Raw genomic sequence first — 24943 nt, 5'->3', positions numbered from 1 at the left:
TGAACAACAAGGCTATTTATCATCACACTTAACTACTGGGAAACTGCTGTCTCTTGTTTGACTGATTTCTGCCTAATACTGTGTGGTTAGACAGTCTGACCTTGTAATCCTGAGATTCATGCATGACAGATTATTTCAAATACAATCTGGAAAGCAAAGGTTTACACAAGGCAATGCAGCAGGGGACACACTATAATACATTGGACATTACTATTCAGGGTTCAGATCTTAGTGCATAACATATGTCATATTGCATTTATATGTTGTTTTCCTGCTCCACAATCTATTGTTTTGAATAATATCTGGTTCTGAGAACAACCTCAGTTAATTCATGCTGTCAAAGCCATATTTGCTGTGAAGAACCTGTACACATTCTCTTTCTACAACAACATGCCAGAATAAACACAACAGTTGGTGGTTTAGGTTTTTATTTTACTTATATGACAAAGTGCTCTACTACTGCATATGCTGTAGATCAATATTAGTCTGGCAAACTTTTCATTAATCATTAGACACAGAACACACCACACTTATTGGCAGTAAACAATTTACTCCTTATTTATTTCACTATATACTGCAAGGTAGATCTGTACTCACCAGCCTGTCGGTGCAGCCTTGTCAGTCTGTCGGCATTGGCCTCGGCATTGCTAGCTCTCTCCGCTGCGGCTGTAGGGGGAGAAAACAACATTATGCATACCTGTCTAGCACATACTCAGGCTAGGATTTGTTACAGCTATGGATAAGATACTTACTAACTACTGGAGCATTGTGTGCCCGAGCATCTTGAATCCACTGGGCCAAAAGCCCCCCTTCCTCTGCTTTAGGTCAGCATAGTGATGCCATACCTGCTCACCAGTTCGGGAGATTCATGTGGCACTGGTGAGGTTTCATGCCACATGGTCCCAGGCCTCCACTCTGTATTGAGAGCCCTGGTACTGTCTCTGCAGCAATCTGTCATCATGGTTTTCTACAAGCAGCCCAACCATGACCCTAGACTCCTGAATGTCCCAGCGCTGCTCCCAAAAGCTTGCTCCCTCTCCAACGCCAGACATGGTTCCTGCAGAGATAAGACTACAACATGTTATGGCTTTATTCCTAATTGTGCAGTTCAAATAAGGCCATATTCCCACCCTTTGCTGTCACTGGACCATTTTGAAAATGCTAAGCTCAGCTAAGTGGTACGCAAATCCGCTAAGATGAGTTGAACAGTGCTTAAAGGGGTACATGCTGAGCACTGATTAACAGTGTGTAAATCTGCTTAGCTGAGCTAACTGCTGCTTAGAATTCATGTCTAAGCAATGCTTAAACTGGCTAAGCATAGCTGAGCACTGCTTAGCATTGCTCAGTTTTCATTTTCAAAATATATCAGGATGGTAGATTAATTCATTATTACTGACATATCATTAAGTATATATGATTTACTTTACACAACATCCCCCTATGTGCTTTTATTACATTACCTTGGGTGTGACTATACTGTATGGGACACTTGTGTATACATGGGTAATTTCATGCTACATGCACTCACATTTTGGACCAACTACACTACTCTGGGTAAAAAATATCAATTACTACATAATTTAACATGAATAAAATTAATTTTAACAATGTTTTCCCATGTAAAAATAAAGTGCCAGTCTTGGTACACAAACTGGGAATTCCTGCATGCACAGCTGTGACTCTAACCACTACACTATCTTGGCATTAAGAATTTTAGCTATACATTGTTATTTAGCTCCTATGAGATGTTTAAGCAATGCTGAGCAGTGGGTCTTAATGCCCAAACCTGCTCAGCTATGCTTAAACTTAACTTAGAACAGAAAAAACATTAATAAAAGCACTTTAATTACATGTATCACTACTACTTGTAAGTCATATATGGTAATGCACTACCTGTCATTCTATCAACTGTCTACATGGGACATATCGGGATTGAAGTCAGTACATAATGGCATATTTTTGAGTTTCAAACTTCTACTCCTTCCCTGCATTTTGTTATGTTAATACAAACCCTGTTCCTCTATCAACTTTCTAAGTTTGTAAGGGCACTATTTATAATCCATCCCTATTTGTCCCCCCATCATTTTAGGCTTTGGCCAGTAGTTTGCTCTCAGAGGCTGGGACATGTTAAAGGTGCCATATGGCACTTTCACATTACATCCCCAGCATTGTTTGCAATCTAAATGGCTGCTTTCAGTGCCTGTGGACACTGAAAGCACTTAGAAAGTGCCATACAGCCCTTTGACAATGCAGAGGGTATGTGACAGTACCTGTCACACACCCTTACATTGCTTACTATCTAAATGGCTGCATTCAGTGTCTGCAGACACTGAAAGCACTTAGAAAGTGCCATACAGCACTTTGACAATTCAGAGGGTGTGTGACAGTACCTGTCACACACCACCTGCATTGCTTAATGTCTAAATAGCTGCTTTCAGTGACCATGGACACTGAAAGCACTTAGAAAGTGCTCTATGGCACTTTATTAGTGCAGGGGGCATGTTGGATGAGCGAGTACTACTAAAACATGTCCCCTGCACTCAGTAATGCTCGTGTCCGCTTAGCCTTAGCAGTAGCACATGTTCATGAATGTGTAAGGTGCGCTGCTGTTAAGGCTATGCGGAAACTGTTCACTCCGTGTAGGAATAGCATTATTCCTGCACGGAGTTTATTGAATCCTGGGGTCACATGCACGTACACACACACACACACACACACACACACACACACACACACACACACACACACACACACACACAGACACACACGAACAAAAAGAAAACAATAACTCTTAGAAATTTAATGTCAAGAAAATATAAAGTCCTTACCAAAGACTAGTAAAATCTGGACAGCATTCAATCATTATTGCAAGATCTTTTGCACCGGTATCAGTGATCTGATTTCTGTATAGGCTAAAAAAAGTAATAAATTAGAACAATATATTTTTTACAGTAACAAATAGAAGTTATATATGCTGCAGTTAACTTCATTTCTGTTTTATCTTTCATATAATTTCTTTTGCACAGGCTTTTTTTTAGCAAAACATTAACTGTTGAAACTAAATTGATAAGTCTTAGTTTTAATCATGTTTCTTAATAGTGTATCTATTTCAGTCTATTTTTATCCATTGAATATTTGAGTTCTTTATGACTTGACTTTAAGAAAAACAATGCTAAATAAACCTATTATCATTAAATCAAATGCACTAAACTTTATGACTGAGATTCAGAAAGTGATACAACTACTAATAATATCCATAACACGGGCATCCAACCACTGGTAGATGCTCTTTCTTACTCAGAAACAGGTCCATTGCAGTTATTCTGCACAGTCAGTAGAATCGCCATGATGGGCTACCTCAGCAGCCATGTTACATGCTAATAAGGCATTCCAAGGGAGTAGCCTATGCTAATTATCTATGTGCACTCCTCCTGAAATGCCTGCAGGAAGGGCTTTTACGCAGTTGAGTGATTCTGAGACACCATTCCCCCACTTGATTGCAATCACAGGCATACTTACCCATACACACACACACACACACACACACACACACACACACACACACACACACACACACACACACACATATACAGATGCACACACCTACTCTACTTATCTCCTAACTAATCTCCTTACTGTGAGTACCCAGGCAGACAGACAGACACTCTCAAAAGCACACACACACACACACACACACACACACACACACACACACACACACACACACACACATAGACATGCACAGTCAACCAAGACCACTTATAGCCCTGCAGGCACATGTTGCCACACACATCCAGAGACTCACAGCCCCCACTACCCCTACCTCTCTGCTAAACTCTCTGATACTTACTTGTAAAGCAATCCCTCCCACTGTGAGTAATGGGGAATGAGACATTTTGTCCATGTTAATGAACATGGCTGGACCTGCTAATTTATACATCTGAGCGATTCTTTTTTTTGTTTAGTTGAAATTTTGAACTTTATGAATAGAACACCATCCTTTTCAAAGTTTACTTGTAGCTTTTGATATGAAACAATTAATTACCTGGATGTTACTATGTTTAAAGATTATGAAAATTATATTTTTTTATCTATCATTTATAGGATGGAGACCTTCTCCACTCACATTTTATACTATAACAGTTGCCATCCATTTAAACAAAAATTTGCCTGGTGAAGGGACAAATGGTGCATCTCTCTAGATTAATTTCTGAAACAGCATGTTTGTGAAGGAAATGGACATGTTAATAAAAATGTTTTAGGACAGAGGGTATTCTCAAGACCTCTTAAGTAAGATTAGAGATGAAGCAATTGATGGGATGGAACAGAGGTTTAAAAGCAATATTGAAAACTAGTAATAATGATCTTTTTTTCAAACATTAGTAATGATGCATCTGATAAGGCAGTGGTTTTGGCAGTGAACAATTACACAAAATATGTTAAGAACATTACCCTTAGCCACTGGAAATTGATCTTTCATTTTATCAGCTTGAATATTATAATGGGTAATCACCATTATTTATTTAGAAAAGATCTAAAAATGTAAAAACATGTTTGAGAGGTCTATGGCTAGAATGAGTAACGTGAAACAGGATTATATAGGTACTAGGAGATGTGGCAGTTGTAATCAGCTTTGTTACATCAATATTGACAGTGAAGATGAAGTTTTAAATAGTGTAAGATAGTTGATTAAATACACACATGAATTATCTAAGATGTCCAAGAATGCATTCAGATACCTGCAAGACAGGTAATGTATTTTTATGTAGGACAAACTAAAAGAAGTCTTAGAGAAAGGATTTACAGACATACTTACAGTATTTGTTGGTATATGTTATCTATTGGAACATGCAACCACCCGCAACATTTACCAGGAACCTAGGTTCTCCATGTGGGAGACAACAAAAATGCCTGGAGCAAATGTGCTCAGGTGTGCATTTATTTTAATAAGCTTGTTTTTTTTTCAGAAAAAAAGTAAATGTTGATATTAGGGGAGGAAGTTGGTAGACCTGGCTGAAATACTATAAATTGTTCTGGCAGTTAGGGTGACTATCAGAATGTTACCAAGTTTAAGAGACTTTTATTAGCATTAACAGTGTACTGAAACTGAAAGCTGGTAGAGTATAAATAAATAAAACAACACATTACTAAATAATTCATTAAATATAAAATGTTTGTTATTAATTTATATTATAAGTTCATAGGTATATACTAGGCTAACAACCACTGGGGCCTTTATAAGTCTAGCCATGATGCAACCCAAATGTATCCCATGAATGAGAGTGCCTTAGAGGTTATATTAATGAGTGGCTGTTAGTTAGGGCATGATTTAGAGGCTACCTCTGTCCATCAGAGACATAGGTGTCAAATCAGGGGTGAATTCTTGATTTCCCATCCACTGGTCTAGGTTGCACTTGAATAGGGTTAGGGAAAGAGTCTGTTTCACATGTATTGGAAGCTTTTTCCAGAGAATTGGGATTCTTTGAGATACATACCTGTCCCTCCAACATGTCCTATTTAAGTCACAAGCAGAGTTTAAATCATTGGATCTAGTACTTCTGGTGCTGTTCACTTTGCTGATATGCAAAAAGTCCATCAGAGTGGAATTCAAGGATCCTTCTATGCCAGGCATAAATTGCCTCTCAGCAGTAATAAGGAAACAGGAGCATAGAGATAAGGCTTTGAGGTGATCTGCATAGGACATTGTGTTTAGGACCTGCATTCACTTTATGAGGAACATCTGTGGAAATTCCACTTGTTACATGTGCCTGGTCAGGTATATACTGAAGGGCGCATTATACTCAATGTTGGGTCTGATGAGGGCTGAGTACAGTGGCACGATGACTTTCCTGGACCTAGCTGCCATGCCCTTACCTTTAAGATGAGTAACACAGAATGATTTTATTACCTTACACACATGTTGATCAAAAGCTAAGGTACTATCTACATTAGTCCCCAAATCCCTGACTACTGTGTTTACCTATAGGGGTGTTTTATCACTGAGGTAGATTCCCTGGGTGGTTGACATCCCAAAAGGTACTGTTATACATTTCTTGGCATTGAGTTTATGTTGCAGCTTTGGCACTGGTCATTTGTGTTAGACCTTCCTACAAGATGCTAGTATTGGCCCAAAGGATAGTTGTACTGCTGTGTTGCAGACATTAGTTTTCCAGTATATTTCCTGACTGGGATACCTTCTGTGTGAAATCATCACTGGTTCATAGGTAAGTACTAGGCAAGCTGCCCTTGTGTTATTTTAAGCCTAAGCCAGTTCAAAAAAATATTATTATTATTACTGTTATTACTGATATTTATTATGTTTATATATTTACTATAAGTCTTCTGATCACCTCATTTTTAAGTCATGTGATTTTTTTCACACTAGTTAAGTAACATTGTTTGCTTTATTCATTATTTCTGCTGAAGTCCGATTAGAAGAACACTGCATGCTGGGAAAACATTTGTTTATTTGGTTTAGTAGGAGGAGCATAGAAAGACAAGTAGTTCTTGACACTAATAAAGAAGGAAAGTGCTAAACACTGGTTCAGATCAGTTTTTTCTACAGGATGAAAGAAGTTTTTTTTTTATTTAAGTTTACTTTACCAGTTTTAATTTTCAGTTATTTATTATTACAATATATATATATATATATATATATATATATATATATATATATATATATATATATATATTTATGTTACTAGTTGATATAAATTCATTTTCCTACTTCAGTAACAGAGCCACAAACATATCAGAGTACTTTTGAAGATAAATCATGTGGTTGGTGCAGGGGAGGATACTGGGTGGAAGAGGAAGCTACTTTTATCTGTGAGTTTCAAGAATCACTAGCAGACTTATCAGATCCATTAATATAGAAGGATAAAGCCGTGAGTATTGTCCAGCTGTTCTGGGTTTGACCAGCTGCTCAACCAGTGAAACCAGTGGAGGAGCTGGTGAGGGTGGGTAGAAGAATGATGAGGCCATGACTGCTCACTTTGCTCTTGGGTGTTACAGTGGGTACATGTGTCCGAGTACCTATTCTGTGTTGGAAACTCCCAGGGAGCTTGGAGATCACACAGAGACTGCAGTCATGAGGGGAAAGGGGTTGATGGGTGCATCACACATGAAGGTATAGAATTATCATGCAGCAGTCCATTGCATAACCACTTCTTGATTGCTGGGGACAGGGCTGTATAGGGAAGAATTCAATGCCTAAAGAGAAAAGCTTACTCCCTAGCATAAATGATGGCACCACACTCTTAACTGTTTTTTTTTTTTGTTGTTTTCCACTACTTGCCAACAATGTCTGTCAATCAGTATTCCCACTCCAGGCCAACTGACACATTCATTCTCTATCACCAAGGTGTGAGTCAGCTGAGAGGAACAGTAATTCTCACAGCTATCAAAGGTGGATTGAGAAGTTTTCCTTTACTCTTTTCTCCCTGTGCATGTGCTCAGCTAAGAAGACAAAGGGACTGTGTAATGGGCTTTCTGCTCTGGTCCTCTCTCACTTCCAGAAGAGACGTTGACAACAAGCAGCCCTGCCCCCTTCCCTGAAGCATGGGAAGTGGTTTTCCTGGTCTCCACAAGGGAAATCACACTTTCCCATGTTTTCCCTAAGCAGTGTCAACCCTCCCTTCCCCCCTGGGATAGGCTAATGGGCCATTCCCCTTCACTCCTGTCCCTCCTTGCCTGGCTTCTCCAGTGCTGGAGCCGCTAATTCATCTCTGGTCTTCTGGGTCACACTCAGGTCTCTATCCTTCTGTGCCATGGAGCCAGGCTAGAATGCTTGACTCTTAGCTCCTGTAACACACAGGCTGAAGGGTTCTCACTCTGATGGAACCAATGGGCATACACATGTTTAGGATGGAAGGCTCAACTGCCAGCTGCAGAACAGTTAAAAAAAATAATACTTAAGAGCCTCAGCTCTGCAGTGGTTCAGGCAGTGTGTATTTTTTATGCACAGTAATGCTTAGGAATAAGATCATCTATTTAGAAGAAATACCATGAGGTTATAAATGGTTCTGGCTACTTTACATCATTTTACCGGCTATAGGTATAAGGTGTTGTTTGACTTTGAGTTGTTCATAATTCTGAAGTAAGGAAATAGGTTGTAAATAAGATGGCGTTTTTTTCTCACAAAAGCCTCATTATTAACTGAGCTAGCAAACATTTTAACAGCTCACTGACAGCTGTCATTCCAGTGGCACTTGTGGTACTGAAAGCACTGATGCCAGCCCTTGCATATACAATTACACACTAAAACTAGATAACTCTCATTTCATTCTGTTTCTGGAGTCAGTGAAATGTAAGCTGTTAAATGGCTGTAAAGATGTATTGCCATTAAGACATTGAGTTTAGAAGAGTGAGACTGTTTCACAGTTACAATCTTTGCACATGAATGTCACCTGCCACCCATTACCTTAAGACATATGCAACCAGCTTATTACCAGCTAACTCCCTTGTCTGTATTGTAGCACCCATGACAACCTGTGGTTGGGGCCCTATGAACAAAAATAGCTTTGCAATGTACAACTGAAATATATATATATATATATATATATATATATATATATATATATATACACACATAATTACATTTTGATATCATCTCTTTCTCTCTCTCTCTCTGTCTCTTGGCTTCTTTATTTTTATTTACATAATGTTTGCAGTTTTGCCAATTGACAAGTCACAGATGTGGTTATTATTTAATCTTTTCTTTCTGTTTTCTTGCTTATTCCTGTTCCATTCCTCTATCTCATCCACCCCAGATTTTTTCTATGTATACCTCATAGTTGAGGGTAAGTCATAAGCTATTGTTCTGATGTCAAATAGTAAATATTTATTCCTTGATATTTTACATTCTTGCATAAGGAATTTATTTAATGACAGAAAACTTGTCAACCATCTATAAGGCCTTATGTTTAAGCCATAGTATGATACTCAGTGCAAAGAAAACCTATTAGCAAACTTAGGGTGCTATTCATAAACATTGTATATCATGGAATATGATTGGTGTACTATAGAACGTATGCCAAAACCCTACACAGTTCATAGAAAAAGGCTGCTCATTGTATCAGAGCTAACCACTAATAGTGCAAAAACTGGATGTAGATCATTTGGTCACTTTGACTAATGTCACCAAAAATGGCCATGGGTATTTAGTTGTGCTTAGTGTGTTGAGGAGCTGGCCTACTCCACCTTATGTCAGGGACCCATGCTGTGGTCTATGTTCTTATATTAGCCAGTATGTGTGTCCATTGTAAAGTTCAACAGTCCTGGGTTAATAAGGTACTGTCCGCACAGTGTCCAGTTGCCCAGCCTGGGCTATCTGGGATAGGTTTGTTGAATGAATGCCAACCAAAAAAATATACTGCTAAAAATGAACCAAATATGCTAGACATATAGGATCACTTAAAGAATGCTGCTTGGAAGTGGACAATATGATGTTAAAGAGGATGTTGGATATCCTATATATCCAGGATACAAGATGGAAGTGCACAGCAGCAAAGTCATTTGGCTTGGGATCCAGATTTTATTTCTCAGGGGGTAAGACAGACTCAAAATGTTATAGGAATTGTGGTGAGAGAGAGAGAGTCATGTGAAAACAGTGAGGGATGTCATCAGAATTAGTGATAGACTCACAACGATGAGACTCCATTGTAATGAGACTCACAACAATGAGACTCTATTGTAATGATAGTGCACTATTCATAATCTCAGCCTATGTCCAACAGCAGGATTGTGATGGTGAGGAAAAAGTGTATTAAGGCAGCAATTTCAGGACCTACTAGATAAAGTGGGCCCAAATAAGATAGTGGTGATAATAGGGGACATGAATGCTCATATAAAGACAGACAGAATGTGATATGTGGACTGCCAGGGTCCACATGGATAGTACAGAGGAATAAAAATGAAGAGAGTATTTTAGACTTCTGTCTGACAAATGGCTTGATGGTGGCCAACATGTGGTTCACCAAGAGAGACAGTTACAAGAGTGATCAGCATGCACCTCAGATAGACATCCTCCTAGCAAGCAAAGGGCACCGGAGTCGAATCAGAGATTATGAAGTTATCCTCAGTTAAACTGTTGGCCCACATTATAAACTACTGGTGGCCAAAATCAGCTACAAGCAATGGTCAGAAAAGGCTCTATGGTCAACAGACTCTTGGCTGAAGACCTGAAAGATGATTGGGTGAAAGTAAATAAGCTCAAGGAAATTCTCAGGGTTCTAGTGCCTTAGGAAGGAGAGGAAATTAGTGGAGATCAAGAAAAATGTCAGCATCTGGAAACAGCATGTGTGAGTACTACATAACCAATATACTGTACACTTGAGACAGGTATGGAAATAAGGTTCATAAAGAAAGCTGGCAGTAGAATGCAGAAGTCCAGGAAGTAATCAAAAGAAAGAAGGAATTCAAGAGAAAAATGATGAAGATAGAAAAGATGGACCAAGCTAATAAGGAACACTGCATCAAAGAAATTCTAAAAGCTCCTGGAAAGTTACTCAAAAAGCAGCACAAAAAACTATCAGGCTGTAAGGCAAAAACAGAAATATAATGAAGATAGTCATCTGACAGCATTCATAATGGATGCCAGCAACAATGAACTCACCAGTCCAGAGGACATCAAAGGCAGATAGAAGGAAAACTTCCAGCAGCTTCTGAATGAAGAAAAGGTCACCGATGCTATACTGCTTCATGCACTGCCTACAAAAGCAGAAAAAGAAACACCCTAGAAGAAGTAATTACATAACTAAGGAAAATTAAGTTAGGAAAAACAGCAGGGTCAGATGAAGTTACAGTAACTAATACCACAGGGATCAGTGATGGTCCCTTGACTATTTTACATTTATTTTGCAGATATTCAAACTAATATTCCTGAAGTATGATTGATCATGTTTACTGATTATTGCTGGGTAGTTTTGTCCAGTCATCTTCTGATGTTAAACTGCTCCAAAAGGTCTATAATATGTACATTCTTGGTGTACTGAAATTGATCTCAAGTTAAATGCAAAAAAGTGCAGCATAGTTGAGTTTGGCAAAAAAGCTCATCTCACTTCATATGTTATAAGTGATACTACTCTTTAGACAGATACAGTGTAAAACTGATGCTTGTGATAAAACTGAAGGATATGGGTCAAGATCATTTACTAAGATGTATTGACTAACTTGGACTCTAGTTGACAAGTCTGTCTTATTTGACCATCATGTTTTCATCATAGTCAGGAAATCCTTCTATCTGGTCAGTTAATTTCCAAGGGATTATCTTCAAGATCTATGGAAGGAAGGATATAGATTCAAGAATCCCTAGAGAATGGTTCTAGCAAAGTCAGTCCTGGATTTAGAGAAATAATCCAATTTGTAATACCTTGAAAGGGTATGTACAGAGAACCATGTAGCTTCATCTAGAATATTTCTAGAGCCTATCCTTTTCCAATATGCCTTGAAGGAAGAAGAATGTAAGGCCCTAGCAGAGTTAGCCTTTATAATGCCTGGACTTGGTTTACCATGGTGGGCATAACAAAATGCAACAGCTGAGGACAACCATATGGAAAAAGACTGTTTTGACACAGGTTGTCCTTTCCTTGCCCCAGCACAAGAAATTAATATATGATTAGCTTTTCTAAAGGACTTCATTCTGTCAAGATAGTACCTCAACTACCTATGCATGTCTAGAGTATGTAGAATCCTTTCTCCATGATTCTGAAGTTCTGGCTAGAATGCTGGGAGACTAAAGGTTTGATTCAAACTGCACTGTGAAACAACCTGGGCATGAATAAGGGATTTGTTGTTAGTGATACCCTATCCCTATGGAAGACTAGATAGTGTTCACCCACAATGAGACCCTGCGACTCAGATGCCCTTCTTCTTGCAGATGTCAGAGAAATGAGAAGAACAATTTATCATGTAGTGATCCTTAAGACTGCTTGATGAGCAGGTTCAAATGGAGACATGTTTAACTTTTCCAGCACACAGTTAAGATCCCATAAAATAGTAGACCTGTTTATGGTGGGATCTCAAGTGTAAAGCTCTTTTAAGAAACCAATTTATCAAAAAACATATTTTGGTAGTAGAAGCATAGCTGGCTCAACCAGTGCCTTGTGCTGGTCTCAAGAAATAGTGCTCCACTGCCTCAGCTCTTCAAAAAAAGTCCCTTCCTTCTACTGGCACACCAACATGGGTGGTGAGATACAGGATATGCCTCCTCCCTCCTTTCCCAGCCATTCAGGTCCTGTTTCTGTGCCCTGACCCTGACCTCTGTTCCTCATATGTGAGTAAACAAAAATAATAAATAATTCCTTTTTTATTTAGTAGCAAACAGTTCCTACAGTTTATACCCTGTCTGCAAGAAGCATACAGCACTCAGGTTTCAGTAAAGAAAATATGTTTTTTTACTTTTAAACTGTAGCGAACTGCTTGCTTCAGTGTAACAAGCAGATTGCTGCAGTTTTGACCACATGCAGAGTTAAGCACTCAGGTTTGGTGGCAAGTGCAATACTGGCTTTTAAAAGTATTACACAAAAGAGCAGTCAGGATGATGGATCGTGTGCCCTTCCAACACTTTGCAACCGGAACAGTTGCCCCTCTCACCCCCACCCTAGTTACACTACCATTTGGCAGACATGCTGAAATAATCACAATATGTACCTTGAAAAAGGAGCATGAGAGGCCAGAGGCTAGTTACTCACACAAATATTGGAACACCAGAGGTACATAATCCCTCTCAGGCCCCTCGATATTGACTTGGCTCCAACTAGAAAATCTTTTACACTTGCCAATATAAGATTTTGTAGTAGCAGCTTTTTTGCCTCCTTTAGTACCTACTGCATATCCTCTGAAAAAAGGTGCCTAATAGGAACTAAAACTGAATCCTCCAGGCAGTTAGTTGAAAATGTTTATGACTGGTATGTATCACATTCTCCCTGACTTTTGTGAGTAGGTCCAGTTTGTGAGCAATTCTGTAATAATTGCCTTTTGCCAATGCAATAAAAATGGAGAACTGCTGTTGCCTGGGTCAAAAAGGAGTCAGTCACCACAAGTATTTTTGGAGTGCCCTGAATATTCAGAATTACCTTGGATATTAGTGAAAAGCATGAAAATAAATAAAGTAACATTCCCGTCCAAGGAAAAGAAAATGCATCTGTTTTCCAGACCTTCTTGCATGGAGTCCTGCAGCAGAAGTTTGCCAACTGATTTTTGTAAGTGGAAGCAAATATATCTTTTTGAGGTGCTCCCATAGCTGAATCAGTTCTTGAAAGATACCCTGATTCAGTTTCCATTTGTGAAGGTCTGTCTTGGTACCGCTCAACTTGTCTGCCATACAGTTTCGCTCTGACTATATGTAAGATACCTGTTGAGTGAGATTGTGCTGAAAAGGTCTATCTCAGGATACCATGGCTAATCTGCACAAAGGGTAACCCTTCTTATTTTCCACATTACAGTTATGTTGTCTGTAAACAGTTGAAAAGGTCACAGAGACCACAGATGGTTAAGACAATTGAAGGTATTTGTAAGCTAACATCTTTTTATATTTATGTATTTCAGTCTATCTTTTTTGTTCTAAAGACTCATAGACACTGCTTCCCAAGCAGTCTGTTGTGACTAACTGTGCTGGAGCAGGAAAGTAAAATGGTAACCCTGGATTCTGAGCCATTTGGTGTCTCCACCACAAAATCTCCCCTTTCACAAATCCCTAAATTTGAATTTAAAATATCAGGGGATATTGATGCTGGGACCATAGAGTTCTTGGTTACCGGTAGATTTTTCTCACGTGGATTCTTACAAGACATATCATGAGCATCATAAATGCTATAAGACCCATAATCCCAAGGAATTCCCTTGCTGAGATGGTAATCTGAGTGAAAAAAACTCAGAAATAAATCTAAATACAGATCTACCTTTTAGCTGTGGAAGAAAAGCTTTTTGATCTGGGGTGTCCAGGAGGCATTCTAGGAAAACAATCCTGTGAGAAAGAGTCAAAGACTTGTTTAAGTACTTTTGGAATTTCAACTAAATCTAATATTCATGATACTTTGAAAAGGACTCTACATAGAGTTGCAAGTTATCTAACTATGTAAAAATGTAAATACCTTGCAGTCTACAGCAGAATTTCACAGGAGTCAGAAACTTTGTGAACACCCTTGGAGAATAAGAAAGACCAAAGGACAATACAGAGAACTGATAATGTGATCCAGACACAGAAAACATTAAGAAATATCTGAAACTGGGATGTATAGAAATGTGATGATGTGCGTCTTTTAATTCTAAGGTCAACAGCAATCTCAAATGGGGGTAACAAGTTGTGAAGAGACAGCGTTTTGAACTTGGGAAGTATTACAAACTGATCAGGAAAAAAAAAGATGCGGACTGCTGAATCCTATACAATTACACTTAATCCTATGCAATTACACTTTATAAGCACTTACATGAGTGCATGGATCATGCAATCCCTAACAGAACCAAGATGCTATCCTCCAAAAAAAGGAAGCCAATCTGGTGGTCCCCTGCCATAAACAAACTCTACAACAGAAGAAAAAAACTGTTGCAAAAAAGAGTAAAATCCCATGACTGGAGGAACTCTGTGGTCAGCCTCAGTAAGAAGCTGAGATCCCTCATAAAATCCTCCAAAGCTAGTTATGAAAACAAAATTGCCACTGATTCTAAAGACAACCACAAAGCATTCTATAGCTATGTCAAGAATATCAATGGCAACACTCAGATCTGCTCTGAGTTACAGCACAATGGCACTAAATATACAGAACCAACTGATATTGCCAACATCCTGGCAGATAGATTCAGTGCTAACTTTACTCCTCTCTCATCCCCTAAAGGGCCCATCTCTCTACTGGAAGAATGCAAAGTTCCTGTAATCACAGCCGCATAGGTAAAAAACACACTCTCCAAAGCCAAGAACACAACATCCATGGAACCTGACAACATCCCAGTCTGTGTTCTACATGAACTACAGAATGAACTGGCACCTCACTAAGTACCATGTTCAATCATAGCCTCACCTCAGGCTTTGTGCCTGCTGAATGGCGCACAGCGATGGTTATCCCACTCCACAAAGGGGGAGCCACCACGGACCCCGGAAACTACCACCCTATTAGCCTGACGAGCCTGGTCTGCAAGGCTATGGAACATATCATCATGGAACTTATAAACAATGACATTGGTAATCTCCAAACTCTGGACCCTACCCAGTTTGGGTTTGTAAAAGGCAGGTCATGTCTCCTAAACCTGACAGACTTCTTTGAAGTGGTCACCAAAGCCATAGATGAGGTTAAGATGGTTCACACAGCCTATCTAGATCTCGCCAAGGCTTTTGACATCACCCCCCACTCTGGAATTATAGATACACTTACTAAACTAGGTATAAATCCCTATGTCACAAGATGGGTTGCCAACTGGCTCACTGACAGAACCCATACTGTGAAAGTAGCAGACTCTAAATCCAACTTCAGACCAGTGACAAGTGGAGTACCACAGGGTTCAGTCCTAGGTCCTCTCCTGTTTGGTATCTACTTCTCTGAAGTACAGACTAACACAGAAGTCTTTGGCTAACAAAGTTCACAGGTGACTGCAAACTAGGAGCCATAATCAAAACTCCTAATGATGTGGACATCCTACAAAAGGGCCTCACTGAGACAGATGCCTGGTGTCAAAGCCATGGCCTCAAGCTCAATGCCAAAAAGTGCATTGTCATCCCTTTTGTTAAAAACTCCGTACCCATAAACTACCACATAGGTGGTAGTCTACTTAACACTGAAAGTGTGATAAGAGACTTTGGGACACAGGTGGACAGTAGTTTCTCCTTTGATAATCACATTGCCACAGCAGTCAGGAAATCCTTCTACGTGGCACACCTCATCACAAAAGGTTTCTCATCCAGGAAAAAAGACGTCATTGTTCCCCTCTACTCATCTCTCATTAAACCCATTATAGAGTACAACGCTCCTTTTGGTATGTACCTCACAAGACATCTACAACAACTGGAAAGGCTACAGAAATTCCTCACAAAGAGGATTACCGGCCTCAAACAGATGCCTTACACAGACCGTCTCAAAAAACTCCAGTTTTACTCTGCCACATATTGCCTACTCAGAAACAATCTCTGCCTAACATACAAAGCTATGTCAAACCCAGAGCTGTTGGACATGCTCCACTTAAAAAAATCCCAATCTTTCTGGGCTACACGCTCTAGGGACCTAAACCTTGTCACCACAATAAACAGAACATGCTGGAGGGATAGATTCCTGTCCCAGAAACTTCCCATATTCTGCAACAAACTACCTATCTATATCAAACAAAGCTCCTCATTAGCACTCTTCAAGAAAAATCTTGATGAGTGGATGGGAGATAGGAAATTCACCCCGAGGATCACTTCTGTGGCTCTGCTTGACAGGGCACAGGAAAATAATTTTCTTGGGTGGCAAAAGCCAGGGTACCATTTGGCTAGGTTTATATAGGCCCTAGGGCCAATAGCCTAGTACCTACCTATGAACCTATGAACCAAGAATCTTCTTTCTTTTGCACCAGGAACATCCTGGAATAAAACCCCTCCTCTAACTGCCAGAGAGAGAAATGAGGGTTCAGACTTTCTGGAAGGAGTATAGGACTACCAGGGTAGAAGAACGTCCCTCACATAGTCATTCAGACTTATTAGACTGTCCTTTGTTCTGCGCAGGGGTCCTGCTTTCTTTTTGGGATCTCATAACCACTGCTTTTTAAAACATTTTTTTCCAGCAACTTGCTAGGACTGCTCATTTTGATTTTTAAAGAAAGCTATGAATGGGACACTGAATACCCTGGTAAACTGAAAGAAGGAGGGCTGAAAAATCTGGGAGATACTTTTGATTCTCATCACACTTTTAATGACCTGTGCAACACAGTATCCAAAAACTATTTCTCTGTCCAAGGGAGAATTCAAAATCTCTTTTTTAACATCCTCTGGGAGGTTTTGAGAATACAGCTAGGCAAACCTCCTCACAATAGTTCCAGCAGCAGCAGCCCTGGAAGCGACTTCAGCAAAATCATAAGCACATTTCAGACAGCAGGTAGTCATTTACGACAAAGAAAATACCAAGTTCCTCAAAGCAGATTTCACCTCATAAGAAGAACAGATAGCAACATATCCTTCATATTCTTACAAGAGGCAAGCATAAACTTCAGCATATGAGCTAGACAGCTGAGAACTCTAAAAACAAGTGTTGCAGAAGAATATACTTTTCATACCTCTCAACTGTATTAAATTCCTCGGAAATATAATTTTGGGGCTCAAAATAATAGGGTGTCATGAATCCCTGAGTGGCCTCTTTAAATCCTGATTTCATTTTTCATATTTATTTGTGTTTCCCATGTGCTTGCTGGCATCATTTCCCATAGTATGATCAATGTGCAGTGGTGGATATGGTGATGTCACAGGCGTGATCTGGTTGGAGCAAAGGGACTAATAGGAAATGCACATTTGAGGCTGTGACTGTGAGCAACTGTCTGACCCTATAGTAGCCACTACCAGACAGACTTGTTACTTTCATTGGCATTGCATCCTGTCAGTTTGAAGCGAATGGATCATTTGAAGCAGTAGAAGAAGCACTGACTAGCACAGCGTTGTCTTCAGGATTCAGGGCAGGCAAAAACAAGTGGTACAGTAGTACTGTACCTACTAAAATAAAAAAAATATTCAAACATTGTGTGTAATGTCAATCGATTGTCTCCACCAGGTGCACTCCCCTTTTGCAGTATGAGAAGAGCATCGTGAGTATAATAAAAAACAAAACAGAAATTATTTTAAAATGACATGTGATGGCATGGTAGTGGCACTCTCACTGACTGAATCAGTTAGGTAGCAGGGCAGTTCATGTGGGAAGGAGCAGGAGCATTGACATCTTTTGCGATCACAGACATAGCAGCAGGTGAAAAAAAATGAAGCAACTCAGCAAGCACTCAGCAGCAAATTGTAAAGATGTTATTTCTTATACAATCATTCACTGTTGTGGTGAATTAAGCAGATGCAGCAGGTAATCACTATGCCAGGGCAGGAGGAGGAGGAGGCTAGTTGTTTTAACTTCTTTGTTGTTGCACTTTTTTGTTTTTGTAGAGGCAATTAAGCTGTGTAAGCACACACAATCTGCTTTAGCACATGATCGCAGTCATACAAGTCATTGTAGTTTGCAGTGTAAAAAGGATACAATTGTTTAAAGAAATAATAAGATATATTTATGAATTGTAATAAGAAAGACAGGTTGAATATAGTAGCAGTGTAGTATATTGAGTTTGTACTAAATGGCATGATCGATGATCATATATAATTACTAAAGTAAACTCTCTGAATCTGTCACTGATTATGCATGTCTGAATAGAAGCTGATTATGCTACTTTGGTAAGATGTCTGTTTACTAGGTAGTGACTGGGTTAGTTTTATTTATTGATTGCTTGTTTGTTTACTGTTTTAGAGTATCTAATGTTCTGCTGCATTTTCTGAGATTTGACAAAAAGCCAGGCAGTTAGTTCCTGAAACTGAATGGGCTATAGAATATTTCTTTTTTGTCCTCCATTATTTTATTTCATATGTTTTGAGGCATCATTATCAAGACAAGAGTGCAAATATTACTTAAGTGGTCATTTCATTACTGTGTAGACTGTGAAGGAATAGTATTTGGTGGTGTAGTATATAATACCAGTGTTATGGTCATGTTTTGTAGTGATGATATATTTACTTCTGGTATGTTGCAGTTGGTAGCATCAGTATGCTTTGTGCTATGCTACAGTAGCTTCATGTTTAGCTCCAGGACTTGATTGCTGTGTTACCACCATATACTTCTGATAATGACAGTAACACACATTATTAGAAGTAAGGCAGGTTTGCAAGTGGCAAGTGCTTTATTGCCCAGGCACCACCATAAATCTTACACTGCAGCCTTTAAGCACAGCAAATACTTTAATAGAGTACTTCTATTTATTTTCTTTTTTGCAAGTTAATTATTGTTTTTAAGCAGTATTGGGAATTCAGAAAAAAAACAAACAGACATATAACTGCAGTATGCATGACGAGTCTGTGATATTGCAGAGTCCTGATGATTTTTGCATTCATACATTTTACTTGTCCAGAGTCAGACTCCACACCACTATAGTGCTGTCTCTCATAATTTTGTGATTTTTTTTTTTGTAAATCACAAGGAATTGCAGTTAAAAGTCGTGCCATAGCTCTTGTTCAGGTAACATAATGATGCATAACCATTCCAAAGACATGCATCTGGAGCATTTCTCCCCGGGCCTCCGCTGAAAACAGGCTCTGTGGAACCTAGTCGGCCTTTCCCGGTCAACAAATGATAATTAAATAAATAAATAAATAGAAATTCTATTAAACTTTTTAAATAAATCAGAGTATCAGTTTAAAAAATATTCATGGAATTTCTGTCCTTATCCTCACATTATTTTTGGTTTTGCACAAAACATTTCAGCATATCCTGGCTGCACAGAACATGTAATGCTTTTATGATGTTAGATCAATATGCATTATGATCTGTGCATACCTCTCAAGAGTACCTCATTACTAGGGAAGTTCCTCATTTTGAGTCTCAAAAAGTGCACAATATTGTTCATTGTTCTGTCATTGAAAGGGTGTCACACAGAGTGTTAAGATATTTTTTTAACTAATATCCGAGGGAAATAATACTGAATCATATTAATTCATCAAAAGAAGTTTTTGTAAGTATAAAGTGACACATTTCAACCATCCTGTGAACTTCCTAGCTGAAACAGTAAGCTGCTAATAATCGTTCCACATTTTGCCCTTAGCATGTGTCTTCAGGTCTGGTTGTTAACAATATTTCATCTCTGTGTAATGTAAGTTTGTGTAGTTATTGTGCATTTGTACACAACACAGTTTGCTGTTCTAATAGTAACAGCTAATGTGACTGTAAAGACAGTTATACATTTGGTAGACATAGTGTGAAATGTCATGTTGGGATACAGAATCAGAAACACACACAACAGCGAACATCTGAACTAGGTTTAGGGAAGCACAGCTAACATACATACACATAAGAACAACACTTCAAACATAAACCCTGTCTATTTAATGAATTAGATTAAAAAAGTAAAGATGCCAAAGAAAAGTCACAGTTTTGAATATAATTATCATACCTCCCAGCTGGCTAGCTGGACAAACAGCTCCATGTTTCCCTGTTTGCTGCACCCTGACCAGTGGCTGCATGATGTTGCACTTTGATTTTATAGAAGTTCACAAAATGCTTCTGCCACACCTGCTGCACCAGGCTCAGGTAGTGCAAAAAAGGGCACAGGCTCCATCCCCCATTCTAAAGGATAAACAGAGATGGCTGAAGGTGGAAAAGGGAAGAGCTATCCTATTCTCAGTAATATCTCTTTGTTAGTAAAATGTAGCTTTTTTTTTTTTTTATGAATAGGTCATGTTGGGGAAAAAAGTATGTGTTCATTCCAAGCTACACCTGGCATGTGGTGGGGAAGTGGTGCAGCAGTTAGCATTGTCTCCTCACAGCAAAAGATTCTCTGGTTCAATTCTTGGCTGGGGTGCCTTCTTTGTGGAGTCTGCATATCCTTCCTGCATTCACATGGTTTCGTCTCAGATTCCAAAGACATGTCTGGACATTTCTCCCTGGACCTTTACTGAAAATGGGCTCTGTCCCAGTCAGACTTTCCTGGTAAACAAATGCTGCTGCTGTGTCTTTCGGCTTTTCCCAGTTAGGGGCCGTCACAGTGGAACTCTGGTCCGCTAATGATTGGCAGTAGATTTTTACGTACCGAGTTGCCAGCCCTGACGCACAACCTTCAATGAAGGTACGCCCATTCATGCATGTCTCGACACAGAAGACGCTCTAGCTGAGAATCGAACAGGACAACGTCTTACTGTGAGGCGACAATGCTACCGCAGCACCACCACCGCAGTCTGGTAAACAAATGTTAAATAAATAAAAAGTAGCAGTACCAAGCACAAGCAGTGCAACTAAGAAACCAGTGCTCACCAGTTCTAAGGGTCAGTTGGAGGCACAGATACTGCCTAAAGAAGGAAAAGGTAAGATATGTTCTCTCAGTCATATATCTCTTTCTCTCAGTCATATATCTCTTCATTAGCAGAATGATTTGCAAGATAATTGGTGTTTTCATGCTTAAAGAAGATTGTGTGTGTGTGTGTGTGTGTGTGTGTGTGTGTGTGTGTGTGTGTGTGTGTGTGTGTGTGTGTGTGTGTGTGTGTGTGTATGTTTTATTTTTTTAAACGGGTCATGTTAAAAAAAAAGACTGTCTTAATTTCAAGCAACTTGGAAGATGTCATTTCGATGACTAAGTGAAAGCAAGCTTGGGTATGCCTTCTGTAAGGTCTGTTACAACTTGCCGTGGAGGACAACATGATCTACACAGGCACATAGATAACAGAGAAACACAAGATATATGCAAAGCAGGCTGCATCTGGAAAAAAAGTAACAGAGATGTTTGTTACCCAAGGTTGACAAGCAAGTTCAGCTCAGAAAGTGTTAGTAGCTGTGAGATGTGTTGCCTTACCTGCAGAGCACAACCTACTCTTTACTACTGTGGATCATCTGCTGAAATACATGAACAAACTCTGTAGTGATCTTGAAGTTTTGAAGAAGATACGCTGTGGGACCACTAAGTCTATATGCATTGTATGAGATGTCATGGGTCTAAAATATCAGGCAGATACAGCAGCACTTTGTCAGAAGCAGCCTTATTGTATCTCTTTGGATCAAAGCACTGATTTGGGGGATAATAAATTCCTTGTGAATCTGGCTGGATTTTTGATCAGGCAAAATGTGGAAATGTTGTTTGGTTCCTAAACATGCCTGTTTTTGTGACAGGTGCAGGTGAAGCGATATGTAACTGCCTTATGGAAAGTCTTCAAAAATTCAATATTCCACCAAGTAATATGGCTGCATACTCATCAGACAATGTTGCAGTCATGGTTGGTAAACATAATTCTGTATTGTCATGATTAAGGACTCTCAGTCCTGATCTGTTCAGTATGGGTTGCCTGTGCCATATAGCAGACCTCTGCATCAAATCAGGTTTGAAAACAATGAAATCACCTGTAGAAGACTTAATACCAGAAATTTATTCCCACTGTTTACCTAGTGCACAGAGGGAACAGAAGCTAAATGAATTTGCATTATTTGTTGATACTGAGTCACTGATAGTTATCCACCCTACCCACATTTGTTGCCTGAGTCTTCATAAAGTTATAAAGAAAATACCAAACCTGTGGCCTGTGCTTTTGTCATATATCCAGCCATATGACGCCCAGCCACACAAAGCATACCTCATAACAGAAAGATCGAATAGTCATGAGGTAAAACTGGTGATCCTTTTCCTAACGTATGCTATGGAGTCTCTCCTAAAGGTTCAAAGTGCAATTGCAGGCCAGAATCCGTCAACTTTTAAGTCTGTATAGTGATATTACAAAACTTCTACAGGTATATGCAAGTAGGTTATTGAAGTCTATAAAAAGCAAAAGGAGGCAACAGAACATGACAGTAAAAGGTTATTGAAGTCAGATGTAGCTACAGTATTTCTAGGTAATATCAGTACCATGAGTAATTCTCTTCTTGGGGATGACAGTAATATTTTGCAGCACATTCATGTTGAGCCTGATGTTGCAAAATATTTGGATGAAAATGGTGATGACATTGTTGGTATTGTAACTGAGCACACCTTCTGTAACAAAGTAAAAGCATTTCATGTTGCAATCCTTCTGAAAAGAAAAAAGAATTTGCCATACTGAAAAATATTGGCAGTTTATTGAACCCTTCTTTGACATAAAATCTTAAACATACAGTTGTAGTGAGCATTGTAACTCATCTAGGCATTTGAGAGTAATACCGTTTGGCTAGGCTTATATAGGCCCTAGGGCCTATAGCCTAGTACCTACCTATGAACCTATGGGAAGAATGTAGTCAACTTAAGGATGAATTTGCCATCTACCAGCTTATTACAGCAAAGCACAAGCAGCAACAGCACAAGCAGATGCATGTTTTCTCAGTTACTAGTAGACAGTCCTGGAAAGCCCTGAAGTGGAAGGAATGCCTGCCTTTAACCCTGCCTTATATTAATACCATATTTACTCCATATTCAAGTAGTTATTCAAGTAGTGAACCATGAGCATTCAGCATGGTGACAAAAAAGAAAAAAACAGAGAGGCATATCAAACACCACCTTCAATCTCTTTCAATTGTTAGCAATCAATGAGTGATGACACTTCTGTGGAAGGCCCATCACCCACTGCACACCCCAATATAGATATAGCCCTCCCCCAGGCAACAACCAGACCCAGAGGGCCATCATATGACTGAAGGTCAAGAGAAGAAGGTAGTTAGCTGTGAGCTGTGATTGAGATGAGTTTACCTTGGTATTAGTTTAGTCCTTAGTTAATTAGTAATTAAAACTTATTTGGTGTTAATAATAGTTTAGTAGTTAGTTAATTAGTAGATAAAACTTATTTGATGTTCTTTTTATAAAAGAAATTGTTCATAGCCTAGTATGAACCTATCTGCCCTAGGGCATTTATAAGCCTAGCCAGAGTGTGTTTGGCTTTTGTTTGGCTTTCACCACCCATTTTAAATTAATTTTGCTATGCCCTTTTTCGAGGTTAGCATACTGTGCCTCTGTCTAACAGTGATACAGAAGTGATAACCGGGGTAAACCTACAATCTCCCATCCACTCATCAAGATTCCTCTTGAAGAGAGTCAATGAGGGACTCTGCCTAACCTGGACTGGGATTTTATTCCAGAGTGAAGGAAGCCTCTGGGTTATGAATCTGTCCCTCCAGCATGTCCTATTTATTTCAGTGCTGAGGTTCAAGTCTCTCGGCGTAGCTCGATGGGATTTGGATTTTCTGAGGTGCAGCATGTCCATTAATTCCGGGTTGGACATGGCTTTATACGTCAGGCACAGATTGCCTCTGAGCAGGTGGTATGCCACTGAGTAGAGCTGGAGTTTCTTTAACCGGGCAGCATATGGCATCTGTTTGAGCCCTTTGATCCTCTTGGTGAGGTACTTTTGGGGTCTTTCCAGTTGCTGCAGGTGTCTGGTAAGGTACATCCCAAAAGGGGCATTGTACTCAATTATGGGCCTGATGAGGGATGAGTAAAGAGGCACGATGACCTCCCTGATCTAGATGTAAATCCCTTCATGATTAGGTGGGCTATATAAAATGTTTTTCTAACCACTTTGGCCACATGGTTGTCAAAAGAGAGATTGCTATCAACTTGGGTCCCCAGGTCCCTAATTACTTCTTCTGTACTTAATGGATTACCACCTATGTGGTAATTTGTGGGCACTTTGTTTTTGCCAAAGGGGATGACTATACACTTTTTGGCGTTTAGCTTGAGGCCATGGCTCTGGCACCAGTTGTCTGTTTCTATGAGGCCCTTTTGGAGGATGCTTGTGTCAGCTGGAGAGTCGATTATGGCACCCAGCTTGCAGTCATCTGCGAACTTGGTCAGCCACAGTCCTTCCATGTTAGCCTGTACCTCTGAAAAATATATACCGAACAAGAGAGGTCCCAGCACTGAGCCTTGTGGGATGCCACTTGTAACTGGTTTGGAGTCTGACATGGCTCCAGCAATTCTAACCATGTGGGTTCTGTCCTTGAGCCAGTTTGCAACCCATCTAGTGACATAGGGGTTTATATTTAAGCTGGTGAGCTTATCTATAATACCCGAGTGGGGTATTGTATCGAAGGCTTTTGCAAGGTCCAGGTAGGCTGTGTGGACCACCTTTCCCTCATCAATGGCCTTGGTGACTGTTTCAAAGAAATCAACCAGGTTTAAGAGGCAGGATCTGCCCTTAACAAAGCCGAACTGGGTAGGATCCAGTGTCTGTAGGTCCCCAATATCTTTATTTATGAGGTCCATGATGATCCTTTCCATAGCTTTGCAGACCAAACTA

General features: G+C 39.5%; 1 protein-coding gene across 1 annotated transcript in view; it reads right to left on the bottom strand.

Moving 5' to 3' along the window:
• Positions 1-24943, bottom strand: part of LOC122796497 (nucleotide-binding oligomerization domain-containing protein 1-like) — a 636277-nt gene that overhangs the window by 313086 nt on the left and 298248 nt on the right. The window contains exon 5 of the mRNA XM_044065027.1: positions 2829-2912. Within this exon, the coding sequence (XP_043920962.1) occupies positions 2829-2912 (84 nt within the window). The remainder of the gene's footprint in view (positions 1-2828; positions 2913-24943) is intronic.

This window comes from Protopterus annectens, chromosome 3.part0 (genome assembly GCF_019279795.1).
Source record: "Protopterus annectens isolate FY-2018-M chromosome 3.part0, PAN1.0, whole genome shotgun sequence".
Taxonomy (NCBI): domain Eukaryota; kingdom Metazoa; phylum Chordata; order Ceratodontiformes; family Protopteridae; genus Protopterus; species Protopterus annectens.
Note: the sequence above shows the minus strand (reverse complement) of the source record. Positions and strands in the feature narration are given on the sequence as shown.